We start from the raw sequence: 17,281 nt of genomic DNA, 5'->3' as shown, positions 1-17,281 counted from the left end.
TGTAACGGGAATATGTGCTTTATTCCTCAACAAGGATGTTTTTTAAGCTCAATCAATTTCTCAGCGGAGAAACAAAGAAGCTTTGTGTGAGGAGCAACTGGACAGACGGAAGCTTTTCCCGGCCAAACGGAGAGACACAGGTTTACTGCATGTGGACTCGTTCTTTAAACCACATTAGGAACATTCATTTACATGTGATCCAAGACTACTCCGAAAAATAAATAAATGAAAAAAAATAAAAGTATAAACAAACAGACAAAATGATGGTAAATCAATAAAAATATAAAATGCCACAATAATAAGACTAAGCAAGCAAGCAAATAAACAAATAATAGTAAATTGCTATAATAATAAAATTATAATAATAAATAATTTATTAAAATTGTTATTTTAATATTAAGGTGACCTTACAGGCTATGCAAATAAGCATATAAGAAATAAATAAATAGCTTAATAAATACATTCAATAAACTAGTTAAAATTATTTATTTAAATGTTATTTAAATTATTTAATTTAAATTAAGACTACTGATAGCTTAACAAATAAAATAAAAAAATAATTTATTATACCAAGCTTAAAAATAATAAAAAAATATTTAAAAAATAATTTGTTAAATTCAATTGTTTTTTTATTTATTTAAATTAAGATTACTAATATTGAAGAATATTAAAGAAAATGCAAAAAATATTGGGGAGAAAAAAACAATGCAATGAGATTGCAATGAAAAACACAAGTCACATGGCTATGATTATGTGCAGAGCCCCAAGGGACATGGTAAAGACGAACACTATGATATGGGAGGAAAAATAATAAGTCAATGCTTTTGCGTTCTTTCCGAGAAACTTTGCGTTTACTCGAAAGCGAATGCAAAGTTTCTCATGAAAATGCAGCCATTCTGAGAGAGAACACAAAAGCATTGACTCCCATATCATATTTTCCTTCTTCACCATGTCCCTTCAGGGGCTCCGTAATTATGAGTTCATGTGTTTTGTAACTTGTTAGAGGTTTCAGCTAAAGTAGAAACCAAAAGGTATAACCAACCTAGATAAGGGATGGGGATCTTCAGTCCTGCAGAGTTTAGCTTCAAACCTGAGAAAACTCTAGTGATCCTGAAGACACTGATTAGCTTGCTCGGGTGTATTAGAGCTAACATATGCAGGACTGTGGCCCTCTAGGACCGAAGTTGCCCATTCCTGACCTAGACAGACGCTGTAAACCCCACAACACCTTAGGGGTGTTAAACTGAGTTCCTGGAGCGCCACAGTCCAGCTGAGTTTAGACCCTTATTAAACTCACCTGATCCAGCTAATCACGTTATAATCAAGCTAATCAGCCTTATAGGAGCAGGGTTGGAACCAAACTGATTTCTAAAAACAGAAAACTTTAAATGCATTTTGGCCGTTCATTTACACAGCAACAGAGTTTTGAGGACCTGAAAACGCAAACTTGTGAAAACGGGTTTCAAAGTGCAAGCTAACTTGTTAGTATATGTTAAATACAATAATGCGAATTTGTAAAAATGGTGACGTCATGCGCATGCGTATTACATGTTCAGTCTATAAGCGCGTAGCGTTTCTTTGCAAAGTGACATCGCCATCTACTGGCCTGGCAGCAGAACACAGCGTTTTTAATCGTTTTCGCGGATTCGCGTGAACAGGGATCATTTTGACAACACTGTCGCCTGTACGCGATAAACTTTATCCATGTTTAGTACATTGTTGTCCCCGATATACTTCAAGCGAAATCGAAGAACGAATTGATGTGACGTCTTTTCGAACAAATGTGAGTTTGTTTTGGGAGAAAGCAAACTTTCCGGAAAAGTTCGCTCCGGCTGATAAACACCTTTGTTCTACCATAGGTCCGGGACGATTATGTAATACGTAGGTGTGCGCGGAGGCTCCGCCTTCTGTCACGCTGAAATCTTTTCCGGTTCATTTCTTCTGTTGAGTTCGTCGAGGTCAGACGTCTGTGAGTAAAATCATAAACACACTGGAGGAGTTGCTTTATAGTAGAAAATGAAGTTCTTCTGATGAAATATGATACTGACACTGTTGTACGTTTAATGTGGTAAAGCTGCTTGATTTTAAACAATGTACTGTATAAAGTGCTACATAAATAAATGTGACGTACTGGAGTGCTGAATTGCCAGCCTGATCTCACGGGAATTCGTACGAATTCTACGAGGTGGCTAATTCGTACGAATTAGTAAGATTTTTGCTAAATCGTACATATTTTACGAATTGCCCAATTCGTATGAATTCATACGAATGACCTACCCCTGACCCCGCCCCTAAACCTACCCATCACGTGGGTTTAGACAAATTGTACAAAATTAGCCACCTTTTTATCACGAATTGTCGTACGAATTGGTCGTGAGATAGCGCTGGAATTGCAGAGCTTGTGCAAACACATCCACATCCACATCATATGCTCAGATGCTTTTCTTATGTTTTATTAAAATGTTTGCTGCTTTCTCAATTTTATTGTGTTTATTTTTTTTATTGAGCGCGCAGCACTTATTTACATATCTAAACATATCTATCTATGCATCTATTTACACATCTATCACATCTAAACGCCACTCTCAGCAGTGCGGGCGGTGTCATTTGTTCGCTAACAGTATTTTGCTGGTCACGTATTTCGAACTTCATTTTACGGAAGAACGAAAAAGAACTTTGCCGTGAGTATATCGGGCCTTAAACGCTGAGTTTAATGTGAAACTGGTCTTATGTGAAAATCAGCAATTGTTGTTTAAATGCAAATAAGTATATTAAAAACACTGCAGAACAGATCATTCTGTGCCATACAGAAGAAAGAAAGTTCTGACGCAAACACCATCCGCATGTCCTGCCCAGCTCCTCTTTGTTTCGTTCCTGAGAAGAACTCCTCAAATCAACTAAATCAAATGTCTGGAGCGAATCACAAAGGAGCGGCGAGACCCGTCGAGACAGAGACACCAGGACTGGGACACAGAAGCTACACTATTTACAAAGGCTGTTTGAAAACACAAACAATAGCAGGACGGCCTGCCTTCATAACCCTGCTCTAATGAGAGGAGCTTTAGAGGTTCTCGTGTAACGCCTCAGGCTTTAGCTCAACCCCCTCAGAGGGTATAAAAGATCTGAGAGCTGCTCCATTCAGGCTTTAGACCTGATCACCTGCGTCAATCTCACACTGCACTCCTGTCCTATTGCAATGCTGTCCCGGTGAGTACAAGCGTCTCCTTTACTCTCAGCAACCTTGGCTAGGTCTCCCAAAAGCATCGTAAGCCTGAGTAGATCGAGAGATGATTTACTTCGCTCACAGTGTTTTTTGAGAAACGCAGCCCTGGCCTGACTTAATGTTTTTGTTCAGAGTATTTCAGAGTATTTACAGAGATGCAAAAGTCCGCAAAAACAATGGGAGTAATTGATACTGATGAAGGTTAACTAGTGAACTCAGCAGTGCACTGATTTCTAACTAGGCTAATGTCTGTATCTGCATGGATCTTTACTAACTCACAGGTTATAAACAAAAGAGATCACGCCAAACATTTAGACCAATTATTATCCACAGTTTATCAGGGCAGAATCTATCTTTCTATGATTTTAAATGTACATGTTTTACTGAGATGTTCAATTGTGTGATAAAAATGATGTGCATCAAAGATGGTCCTCGATTTTAATCAGTGTTGTGTTTTTGTTTCCTAAAAAGATGTATTAACTTTGTTTATTAATTTGTTTTTTGAAATTGTTAATGATTGTAATACACACACACATATATATATATACATATATATTCTTTTAATTTTAGATTATTTATTTTAGATGAGATGTTTTTGTGAACACTCACATGATTTAGTTTTCTCTCCTCTTGTTATAAAGGACGCTGGTTGTCCCGTTGATCTTTGCATTAGTGGGTGTCTCTATTTCTGCACCAATAAACGGTAAGGAATCTGACATCGTTACATCTGTCACATATATACCGTACCAGATAACACAGAATCCCTAAATTATTATTAGTGACGTGTATCAGCTCTTCTTTCTAAGTAACATGAAGCATTTTCTGCCTCCCTATAATGAGAGTGTAATCAGAGCCCTTCACAGGACACAAAAGAGTTTTGTTCACCTGTCCCGGTACATTTAGCCTGGGCCTCTATAGGACAGCCAGTCTTATAGCTCAATGCACTCACACCACTAACTAACTGTTTGTCTTTTGCTTTGATACAGATGGGACCGATAATGACGGTAAGAGTATTTATTGTATGCACATCGCCCTTCATAATTATGATTTCACATTTTAAGTTACGTATTGCCCCTGAATGCATGAGCTGTGTAAGAACAATGATCTGCTTTGTACCACTACAATTGTTCAAGAAAGACATTACAGATGGAAAACTCAAAGTAACATCAGTTGTTACTCCAAGATAGAAATGGGATGAAATCACAATCCCCAGGAATCTCACATCATGTGTCTCCTTTAGAGTTTCAGAAGAGATTTCAGCAACACTTGCAATTAAAAGTCAGTTTAAGAGTTAAAAAGAGGAAGTATCTGGTTCTGAACGAATATGATCTGGTTTATGTCACTGATTGTGTGTTTTATTCTGTTATAATCTCAGAGTTGGCTGCGGCCCTGTCAGACATCTTCATTGGTAGGTCGCAATGAATTTGATCTATAAATCATGAATCAATGGACCGCAGAAGGTTTTCCAGATCATCTGACAAACATGTTTTTCCTCTCTTCTCAGGTCAGTTTACTGAAGCTCTTCCGACTCCAGTCCCTGTAAATGGAGACTCAGGTTGGTCTGGCTATAAGTCTTGCTATAAACATTTTACATAAACTGCAGAAAAATCCACTTACATGAACATCGATATTTAGACGGATGGTAGTGTTGTTATGGTTAAAGTCCCCCAGTAGTCAATAATGTTATCCCTTAAAACTCCAAACACCAAAATTACATATTTAAACAGGTTTTCCTTGAAAAAATGTTTTATTCATGCCTTAAAATAGCTTGAATGTAACTCTACACCCTTGCCTCATCTAGTATACGTGGTTCTATTAATATGCAAATTAGCCCCGCCTCCACACACTCGCTCGCATCAGCTCAGAGATCGTTGCCGATCACACGTTGATCTGATTGGTTACAAGGTCATTTGTGACGTCAGAAACACCAGCGATTTCAAAGCGTGTTTTTGAGGCTGTCTTTGGTTCACTGCAGTTTTAAGGAGAAAATACTCAGAAATTCTGTCGACTTATGAATTTACACATGGTTTGTCTTAAAGCATATTAAAAACACCACATAGACATACAAACAACATTAAAAACTTGATTTTCACCACAGGGGACTTTAACTAAAACTATTAAAATATAATTAAAACATATTAATAAAAAAATCGAAACAACATTTTCATTAATTAAAATAAAGCTGAAATAAAATATTAATATTAGATGAAAAACGTTATAAATGTAAACAAAAATTAGAAATGTTGCACTGGTAACTAACTGAACTAAAATAAGTTGAAGTATATTACTAAAAAATTAAATAAATCTAAATAGAAATTTGAGAAAACGAATAAAAGTGGCAAACGCACAAAAAAATACCAAAACTTAATATCTTAAAAAACGTTAAATGAATATTAGAAATGTTGCTTTAGCAACAAACTGAAATAAGTCAGTTTTAGTTGATGTACTTAAACTGAGTAAAAATATACTGAAGCTATAAAGAAATATTAAAATGATATAAAAGCAAAGTCATCTTTAACTAGACAGACGCTCAAATGTAACTTTCTTTTGCAGGAACTACAGATGGGAAAGATTCATCAGAGAAACATGGAGGTAAGAAACTCTTTCCAAACAGGTAACAAACATGACACCACACTTCAAAATGACACCAAAACTTCTGTGTGTTTCAGGTCCCAGCGACTCGTCTGACACCACCGAAAAACTAGGTTGGTTTCTGGTATCGAGCGTCTAGACATAAAGCACATAAAAGAGAGAAAGAACGCATGACCTGAGCGCTGAAGCACACAGCTTTCACAAGTGCCAACAGAAAGCACTGATATCAAGATAACACATGAATGAGTGTGATAACACAATACACACGGATTAATGTTTAACCGCTGTCTGTTCAACATCAGTGAACTAGAAGAGTTGGTATTAGTTGGAAAAGCAGGACAAAGTCAGTCAACGGGAAAAGATTAAATGAATTAAAACAATCATTTATGTTTGCTGTCCAAAAGTGTCACAACTGAATAATGCCATGGCAACAGGACAGAAAACACAACAGAAGTGTTTAGTTATGACTCACATTGAAATCAATGATTAATGAAAAGGATGGAGATGTGTAATCTCTGTTGATGCTGTGAACCAGGATACACTCTTTTAATTGATTCAGTTCTTGTACTGAGTCATTCTGATGTTGAATTATACAGGCCTATACTTGTATGTTAACACATTAGCAATCATTTTAAGGAATGAAAAACACTTTTAATGACACTAGGAACAAGATGAATAAAATAACTCGATGCCTTTATAATTTTCTTTTCTACTAATTTTCTCCCTTTATAAAGAGGCCGATGGAGCTCCTGACACACCAGACACGAACAGTAAGACTTCACTTCTCACATCTTTGGTTATACTTTATTTTGATGATTACCCAACATCAAAGAACAGTGAACTTAATTTAATTATATTATTATTATTATTGACTTGATTTTTTATTGACCTAACTTGTTAACTCAGGAGGTACTTTGAGTGAATATATTAAGTCAAACAGGTCCAGCTTAAAAAAAAAAAAGGTTGAAGAATCCCTGCATTGCATGTGAAATATGTGAAATATGAAATATTTTAATGTGTTTGAAAGACAAAAGCCTTCTGAAGACATTAATACATGGTTAAATGGTTAAAAGTGAAATGATTTCTATAAATCCAGTGATCAAATGCTGTGCGTCTCAGTTTTCAGTGATAGTCACATGACCATAGTGTCTGGTCTGTGTGTGCGATTCCACAAACCTGGAAGAGCTTCTGAACGTAGATAAGCATAGACTTTTATAGAAAGGAAAATGTAAAAGATAAAAAAGTAGTAGTAGCCTAAGGAGAATCAATGAATTATGAATCATTTACTAACATTGTGAGAATAACATGTAGTCATATAATCAATAAAGTCACATTTTTGTAAAATATATCTATAATCCAGATTACATGTAATCAGTTACTACCCAGCAAAGGCAACTACGTGTCAACTAACTCTCATTATAGTATTAGTAGACTGTAAGGTGTTAGTAGAATAAGTTGCAAAGTTACTTGTATCAAAATAAAGAGTTAGCAAATCCTTTACTCTGTTTGAGATGCACTTGAGGGAAGCATTGCTCAAACTAACAGCTCGACTGATTCCAGGTGACACAAGCCTGGATGAAGCCACCAGCGGCCCAGACTCAATAGGTACAACTTTCCTGAACACACAACAACAACGCAATGTGTTGTTTTGGTCAAATATCAAAATGCATCCCTCACTTCCTTAGAAAAACACAACATTGTATTATTTCCCTTAAAAGAGGAACATGGTATTACCATAAGTAAAGGATACGCAATTAAAACACATAGACATTCCATTCAGATATATAATTCATAACAATAGCAGGTGTAAGATGCAAAAACAAATATTTCTAAATGTCTTTATCAGACACAACAGATAGTGACGTGGACAAAGACACAGATACAGAAACTACTACAGAAACCGACGCATCGCAGCAGAAGACGGGCGATTCAGGTCGGTGAAACACAAATCAGTCTTTCATAATATACAGAATCTACATGTGTGCAAAATACTTTCCTTTATTATTATTGCTGCAGATGAGACCATTGAGAAAGCATCAGCCGAGGACAGCACAGGTAGGAGAGATCGTGTGAAATGAGACAGACTATATTGTATTAGATGGTGTTAAGTCAATCTAAATGTGTCGTATAATATTTCAGATGCAGATCATGTTGATACAGATTCAATGGAAAAGGAATCAGCAGGTAAACAAACAGAGACAGAGTCAACTCATGTGATTATGAAACGGTACATTAATAACTCGCCCATAACTGACTAAAAAAAGATTTTTGGCATTATTTTTTTTTTTACTAAAACTAAATAAATAAAATAAATAAAGTAATTGAAATAAATCTGAATATTGAAAATAAAATGTAAATATTAGATGAAAACTTCAAAAACACTATTATTTATTCACCTGTTATTTCTTTCATGGAACACAAAAGAATCATTTTTAAAGAAACTTTAATTGATCAATTTCTGTTCCATTGAAAAATAATATCATAGTTTTGGAATGATAAAAAAAAGTTTCAAAATAACTTTTTCGAGAGAACAACATGTCAGTTCTGAAAACAAGCACTTCCAAACAATGGAGAATTAAAACTCTTATATTCCAGTGTGTGTGTGTGTGTGTGTGTGTGTGTGTGTGTGTGTAATGAAAATACTGATTTCCTGTCTCACTATGAAACAGACTCCGATGAGAAGCTGGCCCCTGGTTCAGTGGACACAGGTATAGAGTTTCCTCATGCAGAACATGTTCCTGTAGTTGATGTTCATGTTCCGTCATTCCCTCTGGCGGTAGTTAATGGTTATACAGTGAGGAGGAGGAGGAGGAGGAGGAGGAGGAGGAGGAGGAGAAGGAGGAGGAGGAGGAGGACTATGTTTTGTTGCCATGAACATTGTTCAAGCACCAACTAAAGATGTTCCAGGAACACGTCCTACTTGACACAGTCACTCTTTTCTCACAGCGAAATGATACATTGTTACTGAAACAATCTTGGCATGCTCTGTGCTTTCAGACGCGGATTCTGCTAGTGTGGAGAAGAACGAGTCTGATGATGCAGACAAAACCTCTACAGGTGCAGAAATCACCATTTTAATTCAAACAGTGTTGTAATGCAACAACACTTGTAATGCAAACAATTGTTATTTATTTTTATTTTAATTTTAGTTTAAATTTGAGTAATTTTGTCATGTGCTTTTGTTTAATATATATATATATATGTATATATGCATATACATATATAATTTAAATATTTCTATTTAGCTTTAATTTATTTTTATTTCAGTATAAGTTTTAGTAGTTTTTTCATCTAATATTTTTTTATTTATTTCAGCTTTATTTCAGTTACCAATTTTGAAAACATGTTTCACAATAGTTTTGATTTACTGAAGGAATGAAAGTGTGATTCAGCCTGACGTTAGAGATGTTTATATTGTATTTGCTCTGATGCAGAAGGTACCGATGATTCATCTGAGAAAGACTCTTCAGACACAGATGAGCAGCAGGACTCTGATGGTGAGCTTAAAATACACAAAAGAACATCTGTGTCACTTCTATACTTCATAACCAAACAAAAGATGATTATTGCGCTTAAAAAAGTCCTTAAAAGAAACACTAACAAGGTCCAATGCAACAAGTTTCCAGTGTCAAGTACTCAAAACCAGTCAGAACCAGTGTTATTTTAGTATCATTGAAGTACTATTATAGTTTTTATTAATATTTTGTAGTTTTATATATATATATATGCTAATTTAGCTACACTATAACTACACTATAACTAATATAACTATAACTACAATTTTAATAACTAAAACCAGAAAGTTTATTTTAGTTTTAGTTAAATATAATAAATATAATAACCCTTGTCAGAACATATTTGATATTTAATTGTGATTAAATAAGTGAGGGCGAGGCTATCCAGCATGACGTGACAAAATATTTATTGCTTCAAAACAAAATTTTTGAATTTTATGATGCCTATCATAGTAAATAAAATACTTGTTAATGAACATTTATTGTACCTGGTACCCTGGTAAATCCATGTATTTTTTCATGTGTACCATGGTAATACCATGTTTTTTGACATTCAATATGTGCCTTGGATTGTTATGTAAATAGTGCATGAATAGTACGTTGGTGATATTTATCAATTTACAATGGTATTACCATGGTAATAGGTAAGGTAGTACCATGTTATTCTTGATCTGATACAATCAACTAACCATTGTACTTTTTTGTAAGTTTAGGCTTCACTGGTTCATGAAGTTATTTGTCTGTAATTATAATAATTAATGTCAGTTAGATGATCTATATTAACAAAAATGAACTTTTTACACCCAGATTCTGACAAAGACAAAACAGACAGAGACACAGATGAAAAGAGCGACGAGAAAGACGAGAAAGACTCCAGCAAAGACTCCAGCAAAGACTCCAGCAAAGACTCAGAAGACGAGGGCCGAGAAACCTCTGAGACGCCAGAGAAAGGCGACACAGACGGCGACTCGGATGAGGTGAAAGATTCAGACGACTCTAAAGACCAGGATCCAGATCTGAAAGACACAGACAGCGCAGAGAAGAAGGAGAAAGACCCGGACTCTGACGGCGACACTCAGGACCAGGACACGGCAGATTCCCCTGATAAAGACAGCGCTGAGGACAAAGACAAGGACACCAGCGACCCCAAAGACACGCAAGACGATGGAGACAGCGAGAAGGACGCCCAAGAAAAGCAGGAGACCGATGACAAGGACAGCGACGAGGGAAAAGATAAAGAAGATGAATCCAAACCAGACGAACAGGAGAAGGAGGACGCCGCCTCGAAAGAAGACGCCACAGCCAGTCAGTCTGACGAGAGCGAGCGGGAGGAAAAGACAGAAGACAAGCAGGAAGACAAACCAGATTCTGACAACTCCAGCGTGGACTCAGACTCAGACTCGGACTCAGACTCGGACAGCAAAGATAAAGACCAGGACAAAGACAAGAGCAGCACAGAGTCCACAGACACAGAAAGCTCTGACAGTGACAGCAAGAGCGACGCGGACAGCTCAGAAACAGGAGGGGAAGGTGAACATTTCATCCTTTCTGTTTTACAGTCATCAAACCACTATATCTATTGACTGATTGATGCGTTTATGCCCTCAGACACCGATGAAGACAATGACTCCAGTGTGGAAAAAAAGAAGCAAGGTATTAACTGACATATATGCAGGCCCATTTCCACCTCACAGTGAAAACTATATCAGATAAAGTTTAAAATAAGAAATAAAGTCACATTGTGCGGTATGAAGACACAACTGAGAAATTTAAAGTTATGATATAAAACCATAATTGCATGGTATACAATCATTATGTGTGATATAAAGTCACGATTTTAAAGTCACATAGTGAGATATAAAGACAATTGCAAGATATGAAGTCATAATTGCAAGATATAAAGTCATAATTGCAAGATATAAAGTCATAATTGTGAGATATAAAGTCATAATTATGAGATATAATGTCATAATTGAAGATATAATGTCATAATTGAAGATATAATGTCATAATTGCAAGATATAAAGTCATAATTGTGAGATATAAAGTCATAATTATGAGATATGTCATAATTGAAGATATAAAGTCATAATTGCAAGATATAAAGTCATAATTGTGAGATATAAAGTCATAACTATGAGATATAATGTCATAATTGAAGATATAAAGTCATAATTGAAAATATAGTCATAATTGAAAATAGTCATAACTGTGAGGTATAAAGTCATAATTGAAGATTTAAAGTCATTTTGTGAGATATAAGTCATATTGTGATTAATTAAGTCATATTGTAAGATAGTTATAATTGTGAGATATAAAGTCATAATTGAAGATATAAAGTCTTAATTGTGAGATATAAAGTCAATTGAAGATGAAGTCACAACTGTGACATACCAAGTCATATTGTGAGATATAAAGTCACACTGTGAAATAAAAAGAAATAAAGAAAACGGCGTCTATAGATTAAACTAGTCACTGTTACAGAACAAAGTTAGGAAAGTGTAATATATAAATGTCTAAACCTACAGATTCTCCTGATGATGCATCAATAGAGACACATGATTCTGCTGATTCCCACGGTAAGCCAACCACAGCATTCACTGTTCACATGTTATGTGAAGAATGAACATTAGCATCATATTTCAGTGCTAACTGAGAACCAGATGTGATGCACAACACAACAAGTGATAAATCCCGTCTACCCCATGTAAATCTGAGGAGTTTTCTTCTTTTCTTCACAAGTTCACTAGAAAAACAGCTGACAGGGAAACATATAAAGCCTCAAGAAAGAATCAGGCACTGGTTAAGCAATGTAAAATCATTAAATATATGTGAGTTTTACTGTACGTTGCTAGCCAGAATACACTGCTACTTCTGAAAGGAGAACAAAGTTGCATCGCACAGCATTTGTGATTTCAGCACGGACAAACAAATGACTTCTCACTAAAGCCACGTGTGTAAGACATGATGAACCTGAATCTTGTTCTTCTTCTAGATGAACCTGACAATGACTCAACAGATACTACGACATCCCACGGTAAATATGTTTATTAACTAAGTATGTAAGAGTCACATGATGCCGTTATTATTTATAAAGTATTAAATGCATGTTTCTTTAATTTTTTTGCCAACTCTAGAGGAACACACTGATGAAATCACTGATCCAGACAGCCATGCCGTTTTAGACGGTACGTCTCATGGGTCTAAAGCACTTCATTGTGGGTTTAGTTATGTCGTTTGCTAAGGTTAACATTATTACTATTGCTTTTGAACCTAATATTAAACTTTGGCTTGCAACTTCCCCAAATTATGTCAAATATTTTATAATGATAAACTGTAAAAGTAGCTGTTACCTGTTAGATGGTCACTACTCTCTGAATGGGAAAAAGCTCAATTCCTTTGCATGTTTAGATGACGATGACACTGATACCCATGATGATGAAGTCGGGGTTGAAGATGCCACGGGTAAGCCAATTTTCTTTTGAGATTTCTTCCTCCCAAAATTCCTGAGGAGACACAAATAAGACAGATGTTGACATTCAGTAGGAGTATAGATATATAAGACTGGCACTAACAACATAACTAACATACATGAACTATAAAAACACATTTACAATACAAGTTACTTTGGATAAAAGTGTCTGCCCAATGCATACATGTAATAATAAACGTAGACAATTTGGTCCTGTTTACAGATGCTGCTTCTAAAACACAAGATGAACCAGATCATCTTGATGACACAACACAAGGTAATGATGCTGTGAAGAGGCGTCTGCTTAAAACACTTCCACTTTACACATGCTAATGTCCTCTCCTGCCTTTCCTAAGGATCAGATGATGGCAGCAAAACCCCTATGCCAAGCTCCTAGCAACCAGGACTCTACAAAGACATTGTAACAGGTATCATGTGATCACGTATTAAAAGCTCGGTTCAAACCTATGTAGTGTTTACATAGGCCTTACTTCATATACTTCTATTAAAAGTCATGAAACCTCACAAGTGACTGATGAAAGATGATAAAAAGGCTCACTGTGAGATATAAAGCCTTTATATACAGTACAGGCGGGATATACAGTCAATTTGTGCAATATAAAAAGCAAATATTTTGAAATTTAAAGTCACAATTGTGAGATATAGTCATAATTGAGAGATATAGATATTAGTCACATTGTGAGATAAAGTAGCAACTGAAAATATAGTCACATTGTGATATATGCAGTCACAATATATGAGATATAAAGTCATGATACCTCATATTAATGTAGTGTAGTGTTTACATAAGCCTTACTTTATAAATGTCTGATTTGGCTGATTTGAAACGCTCTACATTCAGAAACATTTGTAATGGTCACTCATGAATATTAAACAGCTAACATTTTATTCTAATAGAGTTTGGAATAAGCATGCTGCTTTGTAAATACTCTTATAAACATAAAAATGTTGGATTAAATCATCTTTTCAATGAGATAATGGACACTTTTCAGTATGGAGTTTAACATGTTGCTAAGCTAACTACAAAAATAGCCTCTACACTGATAAGCACAAGAAATCGAACTGTTTATAAAGATATTAAATCATATTTCAAATCAGCAATACAATCTGACAACATGGTATCATAAATTATTCAAATATGCTAAAATACTGTCCATGCAAATAAGTGAAATGAGTAAATAATCAAGCATTACCTCTTTCAAAAGGTGATTGGCTCTTTTTTACTGAAAGGATGGGCTCTTCATCCGCCGTCTTGAATGATAAATCGCTTTTTTCAAAAATGTTTTATTGCAATCTGTTGGACAATGAACATACAATTAAAGGCAATTATAACATACTATAACATACTAGAAGATATAGTTGATCCTATATCAAATCAAATATTAAGACAAACAAAATAAAAATAAAGGGTAAATAGGATCTTGATAAGCAATTTGTGCATTATACATCTATCAATGTATAGATTTAAGGCTTTACAGTAACTTTTTCATTATTTCTCTTTTCTGTTAATGTATGAAGGTAGAGAGACCTTTCATTTTCAAATGAGTAAAAGTAGGTGTGTTGCCCATTTACATTTCTGGATAAAGAATTTTCTATATATGATGAGTAAACTCACGATATACCATATTTTAAATCGCATCATTATCATTTTTCAATCAAAAAGAGGATTGATAGCTACCTGAAGTAGGCCTGAAACATATCCAACGCAGATTTGAAGTTACATTATCGCCCCCTGGAGTCTTGGAGTGTTACTGCCAGAAAAACACAAGAACAAGAACATTCATGACCTCATTGATTTACTTACATGAACTATTAAGAATTCGGCCCAAAAATGTATAGTGCACATGATGCCTTCAAATGCTGTCTACATAGGCTGTTGAAAAACAAATTATAACAAATAATAATTTCATTAAAAAAAAGATATATTCACTATATGATTGCTTTTCTTTCTCATTGCAGATTTTCCTGGAGAGACGTAAAAGAATCAACTGAGACAGTCATGATAACCAGAGTTTCACGTCCCATTAAAACACATTGACACGTCCCTCTCGTCCTCTCTCTGTCTTTCTCTCTCATATGGTGAAGGTTCCTTTCTAAGGGTTCTGGGATGCAGATTAAATTATTCGGCTGTTTGGTGTACATTCCTTTTTTTTTTTTTTACTTTGTCCTAATTCTAGAACGTTTGATATATTCATTTTACCAATGTTAGATGCATGAAATGCATGAAGAACAATGAGGGTCTGGAATTTCGAACCTCATGTGTTTGTCTGTTTGCGTAGAGTCTAAATATATTTCATTTGAAAGTGACGCATTAAACCTAGAGAGTAGAACTAACTGAAGGAATTTTTGAGAAAGCTCCCGAGACCAAACGATTCGGGTCTGGAGAAATGTTGCTCGAACCATCAAACCTGTCCTGGCTCCTTTGGTTTGTCCACATGGTGTCACTGACTGAAAGACTGCAGCTGCTACAACGACAACCTTCTTTTCTTGACTCTCAGATGAACGCCGGCCTGAAATCGCACAGAATGAGATATTTTCTGCCCCCCCCCCCAAAAAAAAAGATTTAAGACTGTACAGAATCTCTGATGTCTATGTCTCTGTGGAGGAATACTAATAAACTAGCAATGTAAGAGCACAGATTGTTCTGAAAACTGTTAAAAAATAATTTTGTATAGATTTAAAGTCGTTTTAATATGTACACAGGGAGCAAATCTAATAAAGACTGGGTTGTCAGAAAACCAAGTGACCATGGAGACTTTTGTGTGTGTGTGTGTGTGTGTGTGTGTGTGTGTGTGTGTGTGTGTGTGTGTGTGTGTCTGTGTGTGTACTGTAAACTAAACCACAAGCACATGCATATCTTATCCTGTTTTTTATTTAATTACTCAATTTTCAACTAAATGTAGTCATGAGAACAGAAATAAAATAAAAAAATATTTCAGTGCCCGAGACAATCCAATTAATACTATAGAATAAATGTATAACAATTTTATTTTATTAGTAAAATGTCAAAATTTTACAGACAAACAATGATTTACTAATTCATTCTGATGGACAAAAAACACTTTATTATCAAATAAAGGTGGTGTTTCACCTGATTAACTGAATGAAGGCTTTTTTTTTCTTAAACACATCAATATTCTGGTTTTAGGTCACTTGTTTTTGTCTTTCAAATTAAACCAAATTGTTTATATATTTGCTCTTCTATAAATATAAAAAAATGCGGTAGCACTTTATTTTACAGTCATGTTCCCCATGTACATACTATGTACTTTTTATAGTAATTAAAATAACTGGGTAATAACTAGGCAATAACACTGAACCTACCCCTAAACCTAACCATGTAGTTACCTTATATTACCCAGTACTTTCTTAGGTCAGACTCAGTACACTGTAAGTACACGAACTGTAAAATAAAATGCAACCAAAAATATTATATAGGCTATATTATACAATTATATTATACATTTTTATATATATATATATATATATATATATATATTGTCACGTGAGAGGAGGCAATGCCTCCATGCGCTATGATTGGATATGATTGGATATGAGTGGATATGATAAACGATAAATCCCACCTCTCGTTTTCATGAATATGAATGAATAAACGATGGTGTCAATGGAAGACGAAATAAAAAGTAAGTAAACAACTCACCCACATTGACAGGACACCGTTTTCAACTACAATTAAAGGCAACTTATTTTTATAAAAAAAACGAAAAGCTTTTTATGTGCTTTAGTTATTCGTTTACACGACAATGGCTTTTTGGGAGCCTGAAAATGCACACTTTTGAAAACGGGTTTCAAAATGCACGTTTTTGAAACCGATACCGTCATCGTCTCCATGTGGACTGCAAAAACGCGAATTTGTGAACGTCATACGTATGTGTATTATGTGTTCGGTCTATTTAGGTGCGTAATGGGTTTTTTTTTACAAAGTGATATCGCCAACTACTGGCCTGTTAGCATAATGCAGCGTTATTAGTAGTTTTCGCGGATCTGTGACAACGCTGTCGTCGGTATGTAAATTACGCAAAGAAATGATATGATATAGTACATCATTGTCATGTAAATGTACTCTTAGATATCACCACTTTATGTCACATCAAAATCAAACATGAGATGGTTTGAAAACATGATTTGTGGGGGGGTTTTTTGTGAGCAATAAGTTTGATGAAATTAAAGGTAGCCTACATCTCCTTGTCTGTGACCAGTGTTTACCGAGCTTTGATGATCCGAAAATAAGTTGACAATAACATATAACAGCTGAACATCAGTACACAAATAAATGAAATTTCATATTAAGAGAGTTTAAATTATAATTAGAGAATTAAATGAAAAAATAATCTGAAATGTCTTCGTTGCGTTCTTCAACATTTCAGCAAAGCAAGTAGAGTTTGCACGTGTGAATGGCCAGATCGTGTGAATGGCCCTATGAATGTGTCATATTTC

The 17,281-nt window shown here is 35.1% G+C and overlaps 1 protein-coding gene across 4 annotated transcripts; it reads left to right on the top strand.

Moving 5' to 3' along the window:
• The first annotated feature begins 3,063 nt into the window (after positions 1 to 3,063).
• On the top strand, positions 3,064 to 15,561 carry stm (starmaker). 4 transcript variants are annotated; one of them, XM_084131425.1, is made up of 24 exons: positions 3,064 to 3,207; positions 3,865 to 3,926; positions 4,210 to 4,227; positions 4,599 to 4,631; positions 4,728 to 4,778; positions 5,777 to 5,815; positions 5,893 to 5,928; positions 6,550 to 6,585; positions 7,376 to 7,420; positions 7,662 to 7,748; positions 7,832 to 7,870; positions 7,955 to 7,999; positions 8,485 to 8,523; positions 8,813 to 8,872; positions 9,253 to 9,312; positions 10,138 to 10,860; positions 10,939 to 10,983; positions 11,859 to 11,909; positions 12,326 to 12,367; positions 12,468 to 12,518; positions 12,742 to 12,795; positions 13,026 to 13,079; positions 13,159 to 13,230; positions 14,783 to 15,561. In XM_084131425.1, the coding sequence occupies exons 1-23, from the start codon at positions 3,197 to 3,199 to the stop codon at positions 13,197 to 13,199; spliced, it is 1,722 nt and encodes a 573-aa protein (XP_083987551.1). In that variant the 5' UTR covers positions 3,064 to 3,196; the 3' UTR covers positions 13,200 to 13,230; positions 14,783 to 15,561. The 4 variants fall into 4 exon arrangements, with proteins under 4 accessions (XP_083987551.1, XP_083987550.1, XP_083987552.1 ...); XM_084131424.1 differs by having other exon boundaries at positions 9,250 to 9,312; XM_084131426.1 differs by having other exon boundaries at positions 9,250 to 9,312; positions 13,165 to 13,230; positions 14,783 to 14,866.
• The last annotated feature ends 1,720 nt before the right edge of the window (positions 15,562 to 17,281 follow it).

Source organism: Abramis brama, assembly GCF_963993115.1.
Source record: "Abramis brama genome assembly, chromosome: 12".
Taxonomy (NCBI): Eukaryota; Metazoa; Chordata; class Actinopteri; order Cypriniformes; family Leuciscidae; genus Abramis; species Abramis brama.
The sequence above is the reverse complement of the archived record's forward strand: the minus strand, read 5'-3'. Positions and strand labels throughout refer to the sequence as shown.

Coding starts and splice junctions, on each gene's coding strand:
- stm (XM_084131424.1), top strand. Junction 4,632..4,727: donor CCTGTCAGACATCTTCATTG/GTAGGTCGCAAT, acceptor CTCTCTTCTCAG/GTCAGTTTACTGAAGCTCTT. Junction 10,984..11,858: donor TGTGGAAAAAAAGAAGCAAG/GTATTAACTGAC, acceptor CTAAACCTACAG/ATTCTCCTGATGATGCATCA.